Source organism: Dendrobates tinctorius, unplaced genomic scaffold, assembly GCF_039654945.1.
Source record: "Dendrobates tinctorius isolate UK_male_01 unplaced genomic scaffold, ASM3965494v1 ptg000229l, whole genome shotgun sequence".
Taxonomy (NCBI): domain Eukaryota; kingdom Metazoa; phylum Chordata; class Amphibia; order Anura; family Dendrobatidae; genus Dendrobates; species Dendrobates tinctorius.
This window is the reverse complement of record NW_027361896.1, coordinates 2,319,538-2,340,581: the sequence shown is the minus strand read 5'-3', so window position 1 is coordinate 2,340,581 and position 21,044 is coordinate 2,319,538. Positions and strand designations below refer to the sequence as shown.

At 43.3% G+C, this 21,044-nt stretch overlaps 1 protein-coding gene across 6 annotated transcripts in view; it reads right to left on the bottom strand.

Moving 5' to 3' along the window:
- Positions 1-21,044, bottom strand: part of TEX10 (testis expressed 10) — a 721,463-nt gene that overhangs the window by 445,136 nt on the left and 255,283 nt on the right. For all 6 annotated transcript variants that reach the window (XM_073555731.1, XM_073555732.1, XM_073555730.1 and 3 more), the window contains one exon: positions 8,072-8,247. In XM_073555731.1, coding sequence (XP_073411832.1) covers positions 8,072-8,247 — 176 coding nt within the window. The remainder of the gene's footprint in view (positions 1-8,071; positions 8,248-21,044) is intronic.

Here is a 21,044-nt window from a genome sequence, read left to right as displayed (position 1 = left end):
TGATATTAAGACCATTGGGCTCAATAGATTTGAGTTTGTAGATCCAAAAAACTTCCTTTCTGCATAGTGATTGAAACCTATTGGGGATGTGGTCTGGTATGTGATCAATGGGATAAATGGTGGCTTTACTGAAATCTCTGGAATGTGTGGTGTCAAAGTGTCGTGAAAGTCCATGTTTTTGGAAGCCTATTTTGAAATTGTGACGGTGTGAATTCATGCGACAATGTAGTGCTTGTGTAGTGCGACCTACATACAATCTGGGACACGGACAGGAAATGACATATATAACATGAGAGGAATGACAAGTGAGGTGAAATTTGAGGGGAAATTTTTCAAGTGTAATGGGGTGGACAAACACAGACGTGCAGTGTGAAATGGTATGACAGCAAGCACTATTAGAATCCACCTCTTTAAAAAACGTTTTACTGCAAATCTTGGCATCCCTGATGAAAAATGTGATTGACCAGAAATTTCTTCTCTTGATCATTGATGGTTCCTTCAGTAAAAGCTTAATTGATTAAAAGGTTATAAGCAATGGTGGCAGAAGGGATGGGATTGTGGCTTTATCTGACACCAATTTTTATGGGGTCCTTCCAGACAAACCTGCTATCACCTTCCGAAAGGCCAGGTCATTAAAGAATATTCTGGCTCCAAGTAGACTTCTACCCCAGAAGCCTACTACTCATACCATTTCATCACCAGGGATTTATAAGTGTCACCGTCCTAATTGTGCTTGCTGTCATACCATTTCACACTGCACGTCTGTGTTTGTCCACCCCATTACACTTGAAAAATTTCCCCTCAAATTTCACCTCACTTGTCATTCCTCTCATGTTATATATGTCATTTCCTGTCCGTGTCCCAGATTGTACGTAGGTCGCACTACACAAGCACTACATTGTCGCATGAATTCACACCGTCACAATATCAAAATAGGCTTCCAAAAACCATGGACTTTCACGACACTTTGACACCACACATTCCAGAGATTTCAGTAAAGCCACCATTTATCCCATTGATCACATACCAGACCACATCCCCAATAGGTTTCAATCACTATGCAGAAAGAAGTTTTTTGGATCTACAAACTCAAATCTATTGAGCCCAATGGTCTTAATATCAATGATGTTTTTTATTGATTGTATTTTGACTCTGTGTTTTAATATCTTATCCTTTCAATTCCTTTATATCATCATCTTCGTTTTTTAAAGAAAAAATTTCTTATGCATTTTTTTTTTCACCGATTAATTTTTTTTTTTTTTATTATGTCTTAACACTCAATTGTTTAACCATTTTTATATCACCTATTCCTGAGAGTTTCTTTCCTGTTGTTCTTCTCTTTTCTCAACCTAGAAAAAAAGATATTTCAGACTAGCTGTTTGCACATGATTTTAACCATTTTCTCCTTACTTTCCAGTTTCACATGTAGCATAGTGAACTAATAGTTATATCCTCTGAGGCAAGTTCTAATCCACCCCAGCCATTTTTTAATCTTTTACCTCGTGATCCCCCCAGTGTCTTTATTTTTTAATCACGTTTTTTATACCAACACTCTTTTTATGGCATTTTAAACATCGTTTTTAAAATGGTTGTAATAAAGTTTTATTGTTTTGTATGATTCATGTATATGTATCCATGCTGACGTGTCACCTCACTATTCTTGGCGCCTCCCCCTTTTTTTTTTTATGTGTATATACGAGGGGCGATCCAAAAGTAATGATAATCAATAATAAACACAATGAATATAGTCAAAAAAATTTTTTATTTTTCTACATAGTCTCCTAACAAGTCTATACATTTAGTCCATCTCTTTTCTAAACTTAGAATTCTCTTCGAAAAAAATTCTTGATCTTGACCCTCAAAAAACTCCCCAACAGCGGTTATCACGTCGCTATCGTCGTCAAATTTCTTGCCCCGAAGGTGTTCCTTGAGCCAAGGAAAGAGAAAGAAGTCACTGGGGGCTTGATCTGGTGAATAGGGGGGGGTGTTCCACCAGTTCGAAGCCCGCTTCTTGAATGGTAGCCATGGCAACTGCAGCTTTGTGAGCCAGTGCGTTATCTTGGTGAAACAGCACTCCAGCCCGCAGTTTGCCGCGCCTTCTCTCCTGATAGCCTCCCGCAATCTTCTTATTTGTTCTGCGTAGTAGGAGCCCGTAATAGTGGCTCCCTTCTCCAAATAGTCCACTATAATAATTCCTTCAGTGTCCCAAAAAACGGACGCCATAACCTTCCCTGCTGAGCTTGACACTTTGAATTTCTTCGGCGTCGGTTCGTCGGCTCGTTTCCATGTCATCGATTGTTGTTTAGTTTCGTGAGCAAAGTGGTGGATCCAGGTCTCATCCATGGTCAAAAAACGTGACAAAAAATTCTCCTTGTCTGCTTGGAACTTTTCGAGATTTGCTATTGAAATGTCAACTCGTTTCTTCTTTTGCTCGTCGGTTAACATTTTTGGCACCCAACGCGTGGAGACCTTTCTCATATGCAATTCTTTTGCAAGGATTCTTTGAATACTGCCATATGAGATCCCTGTGACCTCAGCTACAAGCCTGATAGTCACTCTTCGATCTGCCAACACAACTTCAACTTTTTTCACGTTTTCTTCATTGAGGGACGTGGATGGGCGTCCTTCGCGATGTTCATCTTCTGTCGATGTTCTTCCCAGCCTAAATTCCTTGGCCCAGTGTGCAACTGTGGAATATGGAGGAGAAGAGTCCCCCAATGTTTCCACCAAGTCACTGTGTATATCTTTGGCTGACATTTTTTTCAAGCAGAGGTATTTGATGACAGCTCTGAGCTCGTTTTTTTCCATTTTGATGTTCACTCCTTGGCAGTTCATATTCAAATGAATGTAGCTCCCGGGAATCGTGGTCTATTTAAGTGATTTTTTCCTGGACTAGTGGGTACCTAAGAGAGAAAACATTTTATTTTAACTTCTGTGTGCAATATAAATAACCGATTATCATTACTTTTGGATTGCCCCTCGTATACCCCTGCAATGAATTTCTGTAACATGCCCTGATGAAGTGAGCTGGGACTGGCTCAGGAAACGCATTGGCAATAAAGATACCTTGAATTCTACCACAGCAGCGCAGTCTCTTATTGCACTACCAGCCTTCTCCTTGTACCAAGTCCTTGGACCTCGTGCAGACAGCTGCAGCTGTTTTATGCGATTATAGGTGTTGTGACTCTCACAACCCTATCAGGTGAGCCTAACACTTGCTGTGCACTCATCTACTTTCCATACAGACCTACGCATTGGAAGCGCCCTGTCTCCCCCTTTTCTTTTCACAAGAAATTGTATCAGACACTCAAAACAAATTCTACGCTACCTTACCACATAAAAATGAAAGATTGCTCTGCGCACGCAAAAGTGATTCTTGGGACCCCATTAAAATTGCTGGATTTTCAGGCTGTGCTAAGAAAAGGATCTGGCTGTATTGTGCAGTGTCAAAAAGCAAATGGAGAAATAAATGCCCCGGATTGCTTTGCAATAAAAAAAGCTCTATTAACCTGGCCAAAAATGTTTTCCTAGCCAATTAGACTTGGGGCTAGGTATAAAAGGGCTATATATCCTATAGGTAGAAGCAGCAACAGACAGGAAGGGAATGGACCCACTTGATGTATGCAATGATATGTACATACAGCGCCTGCAGGCCTTGCACTGATATGTAGAGAGCGACATACAATCCCCTGCCTAACACTGGAACCTATATACTCTGGAATTAGTCCTTATGACTGTTGGTTTAGCTGGACTTGAGTACTTCAGGATGGTAGCACCCACACTGACAAATACATCCCCAAATCTGACCCTCTCTCGGCTGCAGCTCTCCCTACCCTATCTAACCCGGAGCTGAATGCGGCAAGCAGGGTGGCGTCCGATCTCTTATGCCCCTGATGATGATTTGCGGCCAGCCAATCACTGCACGGCTACAACAAAGATGGCTGTGGCGTTTCATTGCCTGGCAGACAATCCCTGCATCATGTTTGGGACTCTAAAGACCGCCAAAAAAGCTGGGTGGAGACCCATGTTCCCAGCAAGTAATCCCGGAAATGCTCGATGCTCGCCAAGTACACCGAGTACCGTGATACTCGGGCAAGTAACAAGTAGTGGCAAGCATGTTCGCTCATCACTATTAACAATCCTAAAATACTTTAGTCATTCTTCCAAAGTCCTTAGAAGAAACCCAGTACTTCACAACCAACTCACATACATGTTGCAAAATTGTGTAATGCTGGTAAATGTATCTCCAATACTTTACTAAAGACAAAGTAAACTAATGTGCTAAGGCCATGTTCACACGCAGCATTTAAGCTTTATTTTGCAAGCAAACCTGTTCTCCTGGCAATAAAAATGCTGCGTTCAAGACACAGGTTTTGATGCATTTTCACAGTGCTTTTAGCTGCTTTTTTATTATGGAATACATATGGTTATTCTACTGTATATATTTAAAAAAGTTTGTTATATTAATCTAAAACGCAGCAAAACCTGCTTGCTTCTTTTTTGTACATACTCATTACTTTCTATGAGTCAAAATAAGCTGCAAAATCAGTAAAACGGACATGCTGCAGATTTCAAAAACACTGCAGTTCTCAAATTATGTCAAGAATGAAAAAACGCTTGTATGAGATTTGTGAAATCTCAGTTTCTGCTGATACTGTAAGGGTATGTTTTCACACTGCATAGTAGCAGCGCTTTGGACGCAGCGGAAAGCTTGCTCCGTCCAAAGTGCTGCCCCTTCTTTTTTACGTGCGGTGATAGCGCATGTGTTCATTGAATCACTGCATCCTATACATAGACTGGGCTATTTCTCTTGCGGAGACGGAGAGTCTCTGCAAGATAAATAGACATGCTGCGGTCTATAAAGACGCGCAGCATGTCCGGTTTCATGGGTGTGTCACCCGCATATTTGTACGCCTAGTGTGGACACGGGATTTCCCCCTCCACTATGCTGTAACATCTGGACGCTGCGGATTGAACGCTGCGGCTGTACATAGCGTTCAATCCGCAGCAAATCCTGATGTATTACGCCACGTGGAAACATACACTAAGGCTGTGTGCACACGTAGCGATTTTTAAGTGTTTTTGCAGCGATTTTCGGCGCGAAAACGCTTAAAAATCGTGTACAGAATGCCCCCCATGCATTCCAATGGTATTCCGCACATGCTGTGCTAATGCTGCGCTTTTTTACGCGGCGGAATCGCATCTCGGAAAAAATCGCAGCATGCTCCTTCTTTTGTGCGGAATCGCAAAGAATTGCCGCGATTCCGCACCCATAGGAATGCATGACAATAGCTTACTTCCCGCATGTGGCTATGCCCACCAGGCGGGAAGTTAAGCGTCTCATGTGCGGTTGGTACCCATGGTGTGGAGGAGAGTAGACTGTCCTCCAGGCCCTGGGTACCATACCCCTGTAAAAAAAAGAATAAAAAATAAAAAATCGGGGTATATTTACCTTCCGATGTCACACGCTGCATTCCCGGCCTAAGCGTTCCCAGTAATGCCTTGCGGCAAGGCCCTGTGATGACGTAATCTCGCGTGACTCTAGCGGTCTCGCGAGATCGCTATAGCAACGCGAGACTACGTCATCACAGGTCTGGCAAGGCATTACTGGGAACGCTGAGGCCGGGAATGCAGCGCGGGACGCCGGAGGGTAAATATACCCCGATTTTTTATTTTTTTTTTAGCATTTTAACATCCTATCTTTTACTATTGATGCCGCATAGGCGGCCTCAATAGTAAAAACCTGGTCACACTTGTCAAACACTATGTTTGACGAGTGTGACCAACCTGTCAATCACTTTCCAAGCGATGCTTCAAATCGCTTGGAAAGTGCTTGAATAACGCACGCGAAAATCGCGGCAAAATCGCGATCATAATCGCGGTAAAATCGCGGTGAAATCGCACGGGAAAAAACCGCGCGATTTCTGGGAAGGAGTCCGGTTTTCAGTGAGCGTTTTAAAACGCTACGTGTGCACATAGCCTAAAACTTAGCTTATTTGTTTAAAGAAAAAAAGGTGAAAAACAAATAGTTAAAAAAAAGCTGCGCATAAACATAGCAAAACATAGCGTGTAAACATATGAACCTAAACCTCTATAGACAATGAAGCAGCGGCTGTCCATCTATAGCATGTACAACATAACTTAAGAGGAAAACTTTACAGAAAAGGGAAAACAAAATAATATTTTCACTGGTAAAAATTATCTTCAAAAACCTTATGAGCAAAACAATACTACAAGTCATGACTCTGCGATTTACAATACATCATGTGCAGCTAAAGTTAATGTTATTGCATCTTTTATAAATACTAGCTGAAGAGCCCAGCATTGCACAGGCATAGTAACTAACTGTGGTTAGTTATAACAAATAATAATGATTATATTGCACATAAATTGTCCCTGTACAGTTGTGGCCAAAAGTATTGACACCCCTGCAATTCTGTCAGATAATACTCAATTTCTTCCTGAAAATGATTGCAAACACAAATTCTTTGTTATTATCTTCATTTAATTTGTCTTAAATGAAAAAACACAAAAAGAATTGTCCTAAAGCCAAATTGGATATAATTCCACACCAAACATAAAAAAAAGAGGGTGGACAAAAGTATTGTCACTGTTCGAAAAATCATGTGATGCTTCTCTAATTTGTGTAATTAACAGCACCTGTAACTTACCTGTGGCACCTAACAGGTGTTGGCAATAACTAAATCACACTTGCAGCCAGTTGACATGGATTAAAGTTGACTCAACCTCTGTCCTGTGTCCTTGTGTGTACCACATTGAGCATGGAGAAAAGAAAGAAGACCAAAGAACTGTCTGAGGACTTGAGAAACCAAATTGTGAGGAAGCATGAGCAATCTCAAGGCTACAAGTCCATTTCCAAAGACCTGAATGTTCCTGTGTCTACCGTGCGCAGTGTCATCAAGAAGTTTAAAGCCCATGGAACTGTGGCTAACCTCCCTAGACGTGGACGGAAAAGAAAAATTGACAAGAGATTTCAACGCAAGATTGTGCGGATGTTGGATAAAGAACCTCGACTAACATCCAAACAAGTTCAAGCTGCCCTGCAGTCCGAGGGTACAACAGTGTCAACCCGTACTATCCGTCGGCGTCTGAATGAAAAGAGACTGTATGGTAGGAGACCCAGGAAGACCCTACTTCTTACCCCGAGACACAAAAAAGCCAGGCTTGAGTTTGCCAAAACTTACCTGAAAAAGCCTAAAACGTTTTGGAAGAATGTTCTCTGGTCAGATGAGACAAAAGTAGAGCTTTTTGGGCAAAGGCATCAACATAGAGTTTACAGGAGAAAAAAAGAGGCATTCAAAGAAAAAACCACGGCCCCTACAGTCAAACATGGCGGAGGTTCCCTGATGTTTTGAGGTTGCTTTGCTGCCTCTGGCACTTTACTGCTTGACCGTGTGCATGGCATTATGAAGTCTGGAGACTACTAACAAATTTTGCAGCATAATCTAGGGCCCAGTGTGAGAAAGCTGGGTCTCCCTCAGAGGTCATGGGTCTTCCAGCAGGACAATGACCCAAAACACACGTCAAAAAGCACTAGAAAATGGTTTGAGAGAAAGCACTGGAGACTTCTAAGGTGGCCAGCAATGAGTCCAGACCTGAATCCCATAGAACACCTGTGTTGAGATCTAAAAATGGCAGTTTGGAGAAGGCACCCTTCAAATATCAGGGACCTGGAGCAGTTTGCCAAAGAAGGATGGTCTAAAATTCCAGCAGAGCATTGTAAGAAATTCATTGATGGTTACCGGAAGCGGCTGGTCACAGTTATTTTAGCTAAAGGTTGTGCAACCAAGTATTAGGCTGAGGGTGCCAATACTTTTGTCTGGCCCATTTTTGGAGTTTTGTGTGAAATGATCAATGTTTTGCTTTTTCTTCATTCCTCTTTTGTGTTTTTTCATTTAAGACAAATTAAATGAAGATAATACCAAAGAATTTGTGTTTGCAATCATTTTCAGAAAGAAACTGAGTATTATCTGACAGAACTGCAGGGGTGTCAATACTTTTGGCCACAACTGTAAATATATAAACTTACAAACAAAACAAAAAAAATCACCATATATTTGGCATGCAGACGTCTGAAGGTTCTGAAGCAGTTCTTTGTTTGATCGAGTTGCAGCAATATAAATCGTATCAATAATAAGGGCAGAAAGTTGATAGTTTCTTGCATCAAGGTGAATAAGTTGCATTGGAAGACTTGCAAGCCAGCGGGATAGCACTTTACTTCGACTTCTATTTAAAAAAAAAAAATTAAATTAAAAATTATATCTAGCATAGCCGGACAATGGAAAAAGGTTTATTAGATTTGGAAACATACACTAACATATTTAACATTTTATGTGCAACTCCCTAACATTTACAAACTTCAACTAAAATACATGTCAAGACACTTAGATTTATGAGAGTAATGCAAATCAGAATTCAAATATTCAATGTTTTTAGAGTTAGCATTGTGTGTGCATTCTTCATTCTGCCACATCTCAGAGTATCTCTGTAGTCTCCAAGTTTTTCTGAATCAGAGAAGACCCTTTTCCACCTGGCTTCACATCTTGCCATCGGCCATTTTTAACCATGCCAGAGTTTCTTCACAATCTCAAGCAAACATTGCTCTGATCATTTCAGCTCGTTTCTTCCACTACAAAGGCAAATGTTTGTTGTTGTCTAATCGGACATCGACTTCGCATTATGGAGCCCATTTTTTCAATGTACAAGTCAAAATTTAACAAACCCAAAAGACGAAAAGAAATTTTGGAAGTTGGAAGGCCTCAATAGTGGACATTTAAGGCCACAAGTTCAGCATTTGGCAAGATTTTTACCTCAGTATTTGTAAACCAAAACCAGGAGTGGAAGTATAATAAAGACTGTATTTTTCACCCTCTGTTGGTTTTGGATCCCTGGCTTTGGAGTTGTGTGACAGCCAGTGGCACTGGAAAAATTGTTGGCAAAGTTGGCAAAAACTTTGAAAATTTTTTCAATTTCAAACTTTTAATTTTTGTGCCCTTAAATCAGAGTTGTGTCACACAAAATAGTTACCATATATACTTGAGTATAGGTAGACCTGAAGATAAGCCAAAGCACTTAACTTGGCCACAAAAAACTGGGAAAACGTACTGCTTCTAGTATAAGCAGGGTATGCATTATCCCCTCATCTCTATCCTTGTATGCATGGCTCCTCATCCCTATCCTTGTATGGATGGCTGGCTCCACATCCCGGTCCTGGTATGCATGGCTCCTTATCCAGGTCCTGGTATGCATGGGTTCCTCATCCATATCCATATCCTTGAATGCACAGCCCCCCCATGAGAAAAGCATTAAAAAATAGCAAAAACACTACTACTTACCTTCTCTGCGCGCCTTCACAAGATCTTGCTGCTATATCGGCTGTAAAGGGCCAGTCACACTAAGAGATATCGCTAGCAATATCGCTATAACTAGTGACGTTATAGCGATATTGCTAGCGATATCTCTGTGTGTGATACTTACCTACAACCCGCTCCCCCGCTGGTTATCGCTGATCGCGCGAGAACGTTCAGGACTGTCTCTCGTTGTCAGCTTCCTGCTGTGACGACGAGCGAAGCGTGGAGGCGGGCAGGAGGACGCAGGATCGCCGTGTCTGACAGGTAAGTAGCGACCCCCGTCCCCAGCGATGTCGCTGGTGAGATCTGCCTATGTGGCAGCTCACTAGCGACCACTTAGCGATGTACCAGCGATCCTGACAGCGTCATATCGCAGGTCGGGATCGCTGGTACATCGCTAAGTGTGACAGTACCTTAACTGTGCAAGCACTATAAGAAATGAATATTCATTGCCAGTGCTGTGAACATTCATTTCTCTTTAGCAGCAAGCACAGTTAGCTGCCGGCTCCTGCCTCTTGTAACCCGCTGCTCCCCCTTTCCCGCCGGCTTCTGGGACAATGACTCGTGTATAAGCTAAGGGGGGGTTGAGGGGAGTTTTAAGCAGAAAAGTTGCTCAAAAACTTGGCTTTTACACAAGTACATACGGTAATAAATAACATTTCCCACATGTCTACTTTACAACAGTACAATTTTGAAAACATTTTTTTCTTAGGAAGTTATTAGGGTTAAAAGTTGACCAGCAATTTCTCATTTTTACAACAAAATTTACAAAACAATTTTTTGGGTGGGACCACCTCACATTTGAAGTGAGTTTGGTGGGTTAATATGACAGAAAATACCCAAAAGTGACATCATTCTAAAAACTGCACCCCTCAAGGTGCTCAAAAACACATTCAAGAAGTTTATCAACCCTTCAGGTGCTTCACAAGAACTAAAGCAACGTGGAAGGAAAAAACGAACATATTACTTTTTTCACAAAAAATTTACTTTAGACCCAAACTTTTTTTTTTTATTTTCACAAAGGTAACGAGAGAAAATGGACCACAAAATTTTTTATGCAATTTCTCCAGAGTACGACGATAACCTGTATGTGGGGGAAAGCCACTGTTTTGGGCGCATGGCAGGGCTCAAAAGTGAGGGAGCACCATTTGACCTTTTGAACGCAAAATTGGCTGGAATCAATGGCGAGAGCCATGTCGCAATTGGAGACCCCCTGATGTCCCCTAACAGTGGAACCCCCCCCAATTCTAACCAACCCTAACACAGCCCTACCCCTAATCCCAATGCCATCCGTAACCCCAACATGTAACTGTAACCCCAACACGTAACCGTAACCCCATCCGTAGCCCATACCTCACCTTAGCCCCAACCCTAAGCCAAGCCCTAACCCTAGCCTCAACACTAACCCTAACAGCAAAGAATGGAAAAAAATAAATATTTTTTTTTATAAAATTATTAAATTAATAAAAATAGTTTAAAAAAATACATTTTTTTTATTACTTTTACCTAACTAAGGGGGTGATAAAGGGGATTTGAGTTACAATTTTTTTTTATTTTGATCACTGCGATAGGGTCTATCGCTATCACAGTGATCAAAATGAACCAATAGGAAAAATATTCTATTGTTGCCGGGCACCATGCCCAGCCTCGGCATTTTCTGCTGGGAAGGAGATGCCGAGGGCCAGGGGACAGAGCCGGAGGGTCCAGAGTTGGCAGAGGTACCGATGGGGGGGGCCTCGGGGGACACCATTTCCCACTCCTCTCGTACGCTAGAAAATATCAGAGGAGAGGGAGATGAATGGGAAACGGAACTTTTTCTTTTGCGGATCAGAAGACTGGGGACGGTAAAAACCGACCCGAATCATGATTTTCTGATGCAGGGGTGGAGGCAATATAGCCTTATTTCTCAGCACCGTTAAAAAGCGGGGCGCTGAGGAAGAAGTCTCGTTAACTGCCGCTGTTAAAAGGCGTATTGGTGGTGGTTAAGGGGTTAAGCTACTTTTGAAAATCAAAACTAAAACCTGTCACTTCAGTTACAGACAACATTCAAACAATTTTCCTGTATAATATGTTCAGGTAGCATGTACCCCACTTCAACTATGGATTTCATGAACAGCTAAATCTAACACTGCATCAACTGCCACAGCAGTCCAAGAGGAGCAAAAACTTCATGTAAAGGAATCGACAATTTAATTTTCATCTAATCAGAGTGCGAGACAGAGACCCCGATTACAGCTATGTATCACTCGATGGCCGATTGCCGTAAAATCTCTTTTTTTAACAGCAGATTGTAACATACATAGTAACATAGTAACATAGTTATTAAGGTTGAAGGGAGACTTTAAGTCCATCTAGTTCAACCCATATCCTATCCTAACTTGCCCTAACATGTTGATCCAGAGGAAGGCAAAAAAAACCCATGTGGCAAACAGTAAGCTTCACATTGGGGAAAAAAATTCCTTCCCGACTCCACATACGGCAATCAGTCTAGCTCCCTAGATCAATGCAATATTAAGGAAACTAGTGCATATACCCTGTAATATTATACTTTTCAAGAAAGGCATCCAGTCCCTTCTTAAATTTTAGTAGGGAATCACTCATTACAACATCATATAGCAGAGAGTTCCATAGTCTCACTGCTCTTACAGTAAAGAATCCGCATCTGAGAGTATGCTTAAAACTTCTTTCCTCCAGATGTAGAAGATGCCCCCTTGTCCCCGTCACAGGTCTAAGAGTAAAAAGATCATTAGAAAGGTCTTGGTATTGTCCCCGCATATATTTATACATTGTAATAAGATCACCCCTAAGTCTTCGATTCTCCAAACTAAATAACCCCAAGTGTAATAACCTGTCTTGGTATTGCAGACCCCCCCAGTTCCCTAATAACCTTGGTCGCTCTTCTCTGCACCCGCTCCAGTTCAGCTATGTCTTTCTTATACACCGGAGACCAGAACTGTACACAGTATTCTAAGTGTGGTCGCACTAGTGACTTATATAGAGGTAAAATTATGTTCTCCTCATGAGCATCTATGCCTCTTTTAATGCATCCCATTATTTTATTTGCCTTTGCAGCAGCTGTCTGACACTGGCCGCTAAATGTGAGTTTGTCGTCCACCCATACACCCAGGTCTTTTTCAGTGACTGTTTTGCCCAATGTTTTAAAATTAAGCACATAATTATACATCTTGTTCATTCTACCCAAGTGCATGACCTTACATTTATCCCCATTAAAGCTCATTTGCCATTTATCAGCCCAAGCTTCTAGTTTACATAAATCCTCCTGTAATATAAAATTGTCCTCCTCTGTATTGATTACCCTGCAGAGTTTAGTGTCATCTGCAAATATTGAAATTCTACTCTCTATGCCCCCTACAAGGTCATTAATAAATATGTTAAAAAGAAGCGGGCCCAAAACTGACCCCTGTGGTACCCCACTGCTAACCGTGACCCAGTCTGAGTGTGCTCCATTAATAACCACCCTTTGTTTCCTATCCCTGAGCCAGCTCTTAACCCACCTACACATATTTTCCCCTATCCCCATTGTTCTCATTTTATGTATCAACCTTTTGTGTGGCACCGTATCAAAAGCTTTTGAAAAGTCCATGTACACCACGTCCACTGCATTCCCTTGGTCCAGTCCGGAACTTACCTCTTCATAAAAGCTTATCAGATTAGTCTGACAGGAACGGTCCCTTGTAAACCCATGTTGATATTGGGTCATAAGGTTATTCTTCTCCAGATACTCCAGTATAGTATCTTTACCCACAGTTGAGGTTAAACTTACTGGCCTATAATTTCCAAGTTGTTTTTGTCCCCTTTTTGAATATTGGCACCACATTTGCTATACGCCAGTCCTGTGGTACAGACCCTGTTATTATGGAATCTTTAAAGATTAAAAAAAATGGTCTATCTATGACTGTGCTTAATTCCTGCAGTACTCGGGGGTGTATCCCATCTGGGCCCGGGGATTTGTCAATTTTAGTGATTTTTAGACGCCGCCGTACTTCCTGCTGGGTTAAGCAGGTGACATTTAATGGAGAATTTTTATCCCTGATCATGTTATCCGTCATGGGATTTTCTTGTGTAAAAACTGATGAAAAAAAGTCATTTAGCATATTGGCTTTTTCCTCATCCTCATCCACCATTTCACCCAGACTATTTTTAAGGGGGCCAACACTATCATTTTTTAGTTTCTTACCATTTATGTAGTTGAAGAATATTTTGGGATAATTTTTACTTTCTCTGGCAATGAGTCTCTCTGTCTCAATCTTTGCTGTCTTGATTTGCTTTTTACAGAATTTATTTAATCTTCTGTATTTAGTTAATGCCTCATCACTACCTACTTGCTTTAATTCTTTAAATGCTTTATTTTTATCTCTTATTTCACCCCTTACAGCTGTATTTAGCCATAGTGGTTTCCTCCTATTTCTAGCATGTTTATTCCCATATGGTATATATTGCGCACAGGTCCTATTCAGGATGCTAATAAACGTCTCCCATTTTCTTTGTGTATTTTTATGTCTCAGGATATCGTCCCAGTTAATTGCACCAAGATCATCTCTCATCCATTGGAAATTTGCCTTCCTGAAGTTTAGTGTCCTTGTAACCCCTCTACTACACATCTTATTAAAGGATACATGAAAACTAATTTGTGATCACTATTACCCAAGTGACCCTCAACCCTTACATTTGATATGCGGTCTGGCCTGTTGGTTAATATTAGGTCTAGCAGTGCCCCCCCTCTTGTTGGGTCCTGAACCAGTTGTGAAAGGTAATTGTCTCTCATAGTAGTCAAAAACCTATTGCCCTTGCTGGAACTGCAGGTTTCGGTTCCCCAATGTATTTCAGGGTAGTTGAAGTCCCCCATAATAATGACTTCTCATTGAGTCGCAGCTTCATCTATTTGCTTTATGAGGAAATTCTCTGTTGCTTCCATTATTTTTGGAGACTTATAGCAAACCCCTATCAGTAATTTATTATTTTTCCCCCCTCCCCTTATCTCTACCCACAGGGACTCTACATTTTCATTAGATTCATATATATTATCATGAAGGATGGGTTTTAAGGATGATTTTACATATAAACACACACCTCCCCCTCGCTTATTTGTTCGGTCATTTCTGAACAGACTATAGCCCTGTAAATTAACTGCCCAGTCGTGGCTCTCGTCCAGCCATGTCTCAGATATCCCCACCATGTCATAATTATATTCCAACAACATTAACTCCAATTCCTCCATTATTTTGGCGAGGCTTCTGGCATTAGTCTACATGCACTTTATGTATCTCTCTGTACCTCTATTCTTTCTTAAATTATTAACTGTTCTAACCCCACCCCCCCATGCCAACCCCACCACCAATTTCATTATTTGTGCCCAGGTCTCTATCTGCACTGTCTTCCCCTCCTATAAAAGGAATACCCTCCCCCCGTCCCTAGTTTAAACACTCCTCCAACCTTCTAGCCATTTTCTCCCCCAGCACAGCTGCACCCTCCCCATTGAGGTGCAGCCCGTCCCTAGCGTAGAACCTGTAGCCAACTGAGAAGTCGGCCCAGTTCTGCAGGAACCCAAACCCCTCCTTCCTACACCAATTCCTGAGCCACTTATTAACCTCCCTAATCTCCTGTTGCCTCTCTGGCGTGGCACAGGAAGTATTTCCGAAAATACCACCTTGGAGGTCCTTGCTTTAAGCTTAAAGCCTAATTCCCTGAAATCATCTTTAAGGACCTTCCACCTACCTATAACTTTGTCATTTGTGCCAATGTGCACCATGACCGCTGGATCCTCACCAGCCCCTCCCAGTAATCTGTCAACCCGATCAGCGATGTGTCGGACTCGAGCGCCAGGTAGGCAGCACACCGTTCGACGATCCCTGTCTTTGTGACAGATTGCCCTATCTGTTCCCCTAATAATTGAGTCTCCCACTACCAGAACCTGTCTGACCTGCCCTGCTCTCCTATTTCCCCCCTTACTGGAGCAGGCACTCCTACGGCTTTCAGAGGACATGCCTTGCTGCAGCAGTGCTACTCCTGCACTAACACTCCCCTCATCTGCCAACTTAGCAAACTTATTGGGGTGTGCCAGATCAGGACTAGCCTCCCTGGTGCTCTTCCCTCTACCCCGCCTTCTAACTGTCACCCAGCTAGCTGCTTCATTGTCCTGCAGCTAAAACCTAGCATCCCCCCCCCTCATCTATCCCATTGAGCGTCTGCTCAGTGAGCAGAAGACTACTTTCCATATTGTCTATGGATCTCAGTGTTGCCACCTGCACATTTAGATCCAGTATCTGGGCTTCCAAATGCACAACGTGCTCACATCTCGCACAGCAGTACGCACCCTCGACCGGCTGTTCAAGGATTTCATACATGCGGCAAGACGTGCACTGGATGGCATTGGCAATAGTGGAGCACATCCTAATGGGGTTTGCACCAGACAATAAGATAAGCAAAAATAAATAAATAAAAAAAAAAAGTATTAATAAAATATAACAGCAATTCAGTAAGACCTCCCTTGGAAACTCCCTGAATCCAAAGTCACTGAATCTCAAGTCACACACTTACCACAGTTCGCACTTACGCTCAGGTTACACTCAGCTCGTTCACACTCGCTCAGGCAGAAGATTTAAAAGAGTTTTTTTTTTTTTCCCCTTTCACCAGCACACCACCTTGCTGCTCAATGCACTTCCAAAAAGAGTTGAGCCCCAACCAGCTGCCCCTTATAAACCCTTAATTACTTTATGAACTCCCACCCTTAATTAACCCCTTGTGAATATAGTTACACCTCAATATTTAAATGCAATATAGTTAACCCTTAAAAACACAGATAGTAAAATAAGAGATTAACCCTGTAGAGAGAAAAAATAGGTTAAACAAGCCCCCAAGCCCCCCCAAAATTGAACAGGTAGAAAGCACTCAGCAACCTACAATTCAGCAACTCACACAGGTATTTGTTATAGGTTTTCCAAATACCTCTTCACTGAATCTCAAGTCACACACTTACCACAGTTGGCACTTACGCTCAGGTCACACTCAGCTCGTTCACACTCGCTCAGGCAGAAGATTTAAAAGACAAGTAAACCGGCTGCCACATAGTCCTTGATGTTCATGGAAGACTATATGGATAATCCCGCCCCCACCACTAAGCCAAGGGTAAAATGTACGTCGAGATGAAGGGGGGACTTGCAATCCATCCGTTTTGTCAGCTAGTATGTAAGGAAAGTGAAGGTGCCTCCACCACATCAACCCCATCTCATTGCCCCTGTCTCAACAGGTCCAGAGGGATGGGTATGTGTGTGTGGACAGCAAAACCCCAATTGGTGTGAACAATGTTCTGCCTGCGGGAGACCAAGACCCCACAGGGGCACAGGGTTGTATCCGGTCATTTTCTCTCATCAGAGTCATGGCCCTGGACACAACACCGTAGATGTAAAGCCAGAAGAAAGCTTAATTACAATGGATGATGGGGATTATCAACCCCCCAATCTTCAGACTATGGATGCGACTGGTACTGCAGTCACGACATCCACTCCTAGACGCCAAACTGTACCAACAACCACTGTTTCCCACTACAAACCATGGGGACCAAAAGACCATCTGACGCTAGTCCAAGACGCTCCTGACCAGTTTGACTTACCAATGGCCTTTTATAGATGGATGGTAGGGATAAATAACATCTACACATGCACATGGTCAGACTTAGAATCCATCTTAAGGGGGAAAATTGGGGATGCAAGAATGGAGGCAGTACTGGAAATAATATCTAGAATGGGGAAATCATACTCTTCAGAGCGTGACCTGGGAGGACAGTATTTTGGGACTATAGAGTCAGGGATGCACTTTTTGAGAGGTCTGCATGCATGGTGTCAGGGAAAGGTGGAAGAGTCCACAAACTCCCTCCTAGACGTAGTACAAGGCCCCAAAGACACAGTGGAACTTTTCTGGGAGAACATGAAGCTGAGACACAAAGACTTAGGCTATGAGGAAATGGGTGACGTGGGAAGGAAACTTTTCAATGGAGCTTTCATGGCAGGGCTTAGACCACAGCTCAGACAAATGGTCCAGGCAGCTAAGCCCGACTGGAGAGCATGCACAATAGAAGACCTGCTGCGGGTGGCAAAAGGGGTTGAATTAGACCAGAGGATAAAGCCAGTACCAATACAATATGTTTCCAATGACATTCAGACAGGTCGAGGAGTAACTCAGTCAGGAAAGACCGCCGACAGATGGAGTGTTATAATTGTGGGAAGATGGGCCATATTAGGCTAGTTTCACACTAGTGTTTTTGAGCGCAGCGACGGCCTGCGCACGGCCGCCGCTAAGCCCTGCCCCTGCCGCGCCTCCGCCGGTAGCTCCGCTTACCGACGCATGACGCTGCATGCGCCCTGCGTCCCCTATCTTTATCACTGGGGGCGCAGGCCGTGCGCAGTATGTGTTTGGCGGCGCATGCGCCTTTTTGACGGTGCGCCGGCGCAACCAAAATGCAGCAGGTTGCGTTTGGCGCAGGTCGGCGCACCGTCAAAAGGACGCATGCACCGCCAAACGCATACTGCGCACGGCCTGCGCCCCCAGTGATAAAGATAGGGGACGCAGGGCGCATGCAGCGTCATGCGCCAGTAGGCGGAGCTACCGGCGGAGGCGTGGCAGGGCTTAGCGGCGGCCGTGCGCAGGCCGTCGCTGCGCTCAAAAACGCTAGTGTGAAACTAGCCTTAGCTGTCAGTGCAGACTGCCCAAGAAAGACCCTAAAAAGGACAACCAGACCAAGACTGACGCTCCAGCCCAAAACCCACAATAGGAAACAGGCAACCCCATAGCCATCTATCCCCTTAGGGCACCCTCACACCTGAGCTCACAAGGAGTAGTCTCAGTACATCTCCCAGGTGGTAGAAAAATTCTATTCCTAGTGGATACGGGGGCAGCCAAAACAGTTATCCACCAGGAACATGTCAGACTATCAGTCATATCAGATGATACCATCTATACCCAACGTTTTGAGGGACTAATCCAAGAGTGTAAATTGACTAAACCACTGCCCCTCAAATTAGTTGACCACTCGTGTATGACCAGATTACTGATCAGTGACAAAGCCCGTCAATTTGCTAAGTTCTGACGTTCTCCAAGCACTGCAGGCACATACTATACATGAGCCGGATGGTACTGTTAAATTGACAGCGGGGATTCCAGAATTTGCTCTGTGCAAAGTACTAGCATTTCTGCACATAGTCAACAGCCCCTCCCCTCCGGAGAGCAATGAGTCACTGGCACAGGTCCCAGAGGCGCTGTGGGCAAAGTCCAAGACTGATATTGGACATATGCCAGTCCCTCCAGTAATGATTCACCTGAAGCCGGGAGAAACCCCCCTCAAATCAAACAGTATCCACTGAGCGCTGCGCAGGACGAAGCCATAGGAAAAATATTACAGATCTCATTGCTTCTGGGGCTATAAAACCAACAAAGTCTGTGGCCGATACTCTCCTGTTTCCAGTAAAGAAAAAGGGCAAGAAAGGGGAGCCAGTCACTTAAAGGATGGTACATGATCTTAGAGCCATAAATGCGGTTACGGAACTACTAACACCTGTAGTACCAAATCCTCACACTATTCTGTCACAAATTCCCATCACTGCAGCGTGCTTCACTTGCATTGACTTAGCAAATGCTTACTTTTCTGTGCCTTTACATCCTGTCAATACCTGTTTGCTTTCACGTTCAGGGGACAACAGTATACATGGATGGTATTACCGCAGAGAGCTCACAATTCTCCTACCCTGTATACTGCTGCATTGCAACTTGTTTTACATGATTGGATCATTACGCATGCTGAGGTAGTTTTACTCCAGTATGTGGATGACCTGCTCCTTTGTGCCCCAAGTAGAGATCTATGCTGTGAAGCTACAATCTCACTGCTTTAGCACCTCTCTTCCAAAGGGTGTAAGGCATCCAAAGAGAAGTTACAGTTTTGTCAGCTAAAAGTTGTATTTCTAGGACATTGCATCTCACAGGGAGCACGCCACTTGACAGAAGATAGGAAAAAGGCAATTGAACTGCTAAAGCCACCCACAGGGGTTCAACATCTACGCACCTTCCTGGGGTTAGCGTCATATTGTAGGCCTTGGATTCGTTCTGCATCCATTCTCATGCAGCCACTCTATGATTGTCTGCTCACACAACCTTTACAGCTTAATCAGGAAGCTTTAGACAGTTTCTACTCACTCAAGCTAGCAATTGTCTCCTCTACTGTACAGAGATGCTGGGACATGCTACAGGGGTCCTAGTCCAGAAACATGGCCAACACAACAGGCCTGTAGCATATTACTCTGCTCGGTTAGATCCTGTTGCTCGAGGAGCCTCATCATGTGTCCGTGCAGTAGCAGCTGTCTCACTTTTACTAGACAAAGCCTCAGAGATTGTGCTGGACTATCAAGTCACGATCTACACTCCACATGACTTACACAGCATCCTCAGCCAGGTTCAACCCAAGCACATCGCTGTAGCCAGACATCTTAAGCGTCAGTGTGCCCTCTTAATGTCTCCCAATGTCACTTTAACCCCTTACCTACAATTGACGTAATATTCCGTCCATGTGACCATGGACCTAATTACCATGGACGGAATATTACGTCATCGCGATCAGCGGCGCCCACGTGGTGAGCGCCGCTGATCGCGGCCGAGTGTCAGCTAATTATCATAGCTGACACCCGGCACAATGTGTCAGGGGCGGTCACGGACCGTCCCCGACACGTTAACCCCTTGCACACCGCGATCAAACGCGATCGCGGTGTACCGGGGGTTAAAGGGAAGCATCGGCAGGGAGAGGGCTCCCTCCGTGCTTCCCTGAGCCCCCCACGGCAGCGCAATGTGCAGCGCTGCTGCGGGGGACTCCCTTCCTCCAGGCCCCCGAATCCAAGATGGCGACGGGGGCCTTCGGGGGCCTGAGGAAGCTGGCTTCCTCAGTGCCTGCAAAGCGCAGGCATGAGGAAGTCTGCAGCAGTGCCTGTGACAGTTCGCTGATCTGTCACAGTGATCTGTGATGTGACAGATCAGCGATCTGTCACAGGACAGTGATGTCCCACCTGGGACAAGGTAATAAAGTAAAAAAAAAAAAAAAAAAAGTGTTAAAAATAATTTAAAAAAAATCGCTAAATAAATTAGTTAAAAAAAAAAAAATATTCCCCAATAAATCCATTTTTTGAAAATAAAAAAAAAACAAAACAATAAAAGTACACATATTTGGTATCGCCGCGTCCGTAATGACCTGCCCTATAAAACTGTCCCATTAGTTAACCCCTTTAGCGAACCCCTTAAAAAATAAAAATAAAAAACGAAGCAAAAAATAATGATTTATTATCATACCACCGAACAAAAAGTGCAATAACGCGCGATCAAAAAGACGCATATAAATATCCATGGTACCGCTGAAAACGTCATCTTGTCCCGCAAAAAACAAGCCACCATACAGCATCATCCGCAAAAAAATAAAAAAGTTATAGCTCGCAGAATAAAGCGATGCAAAAATAATTATTTTTTATATAAAATTGTTTTCATTGCAAAAAACCGACAAAACATAAAAAAACGACCTAAATGAGGTATCGCTGTAACCGTACTGACCCGAAGAATAAAAACGCGTTATCAATTTTACCGCACGCGGAACGGTGTAAACGCACCCCCCAAAAGAAATTCATG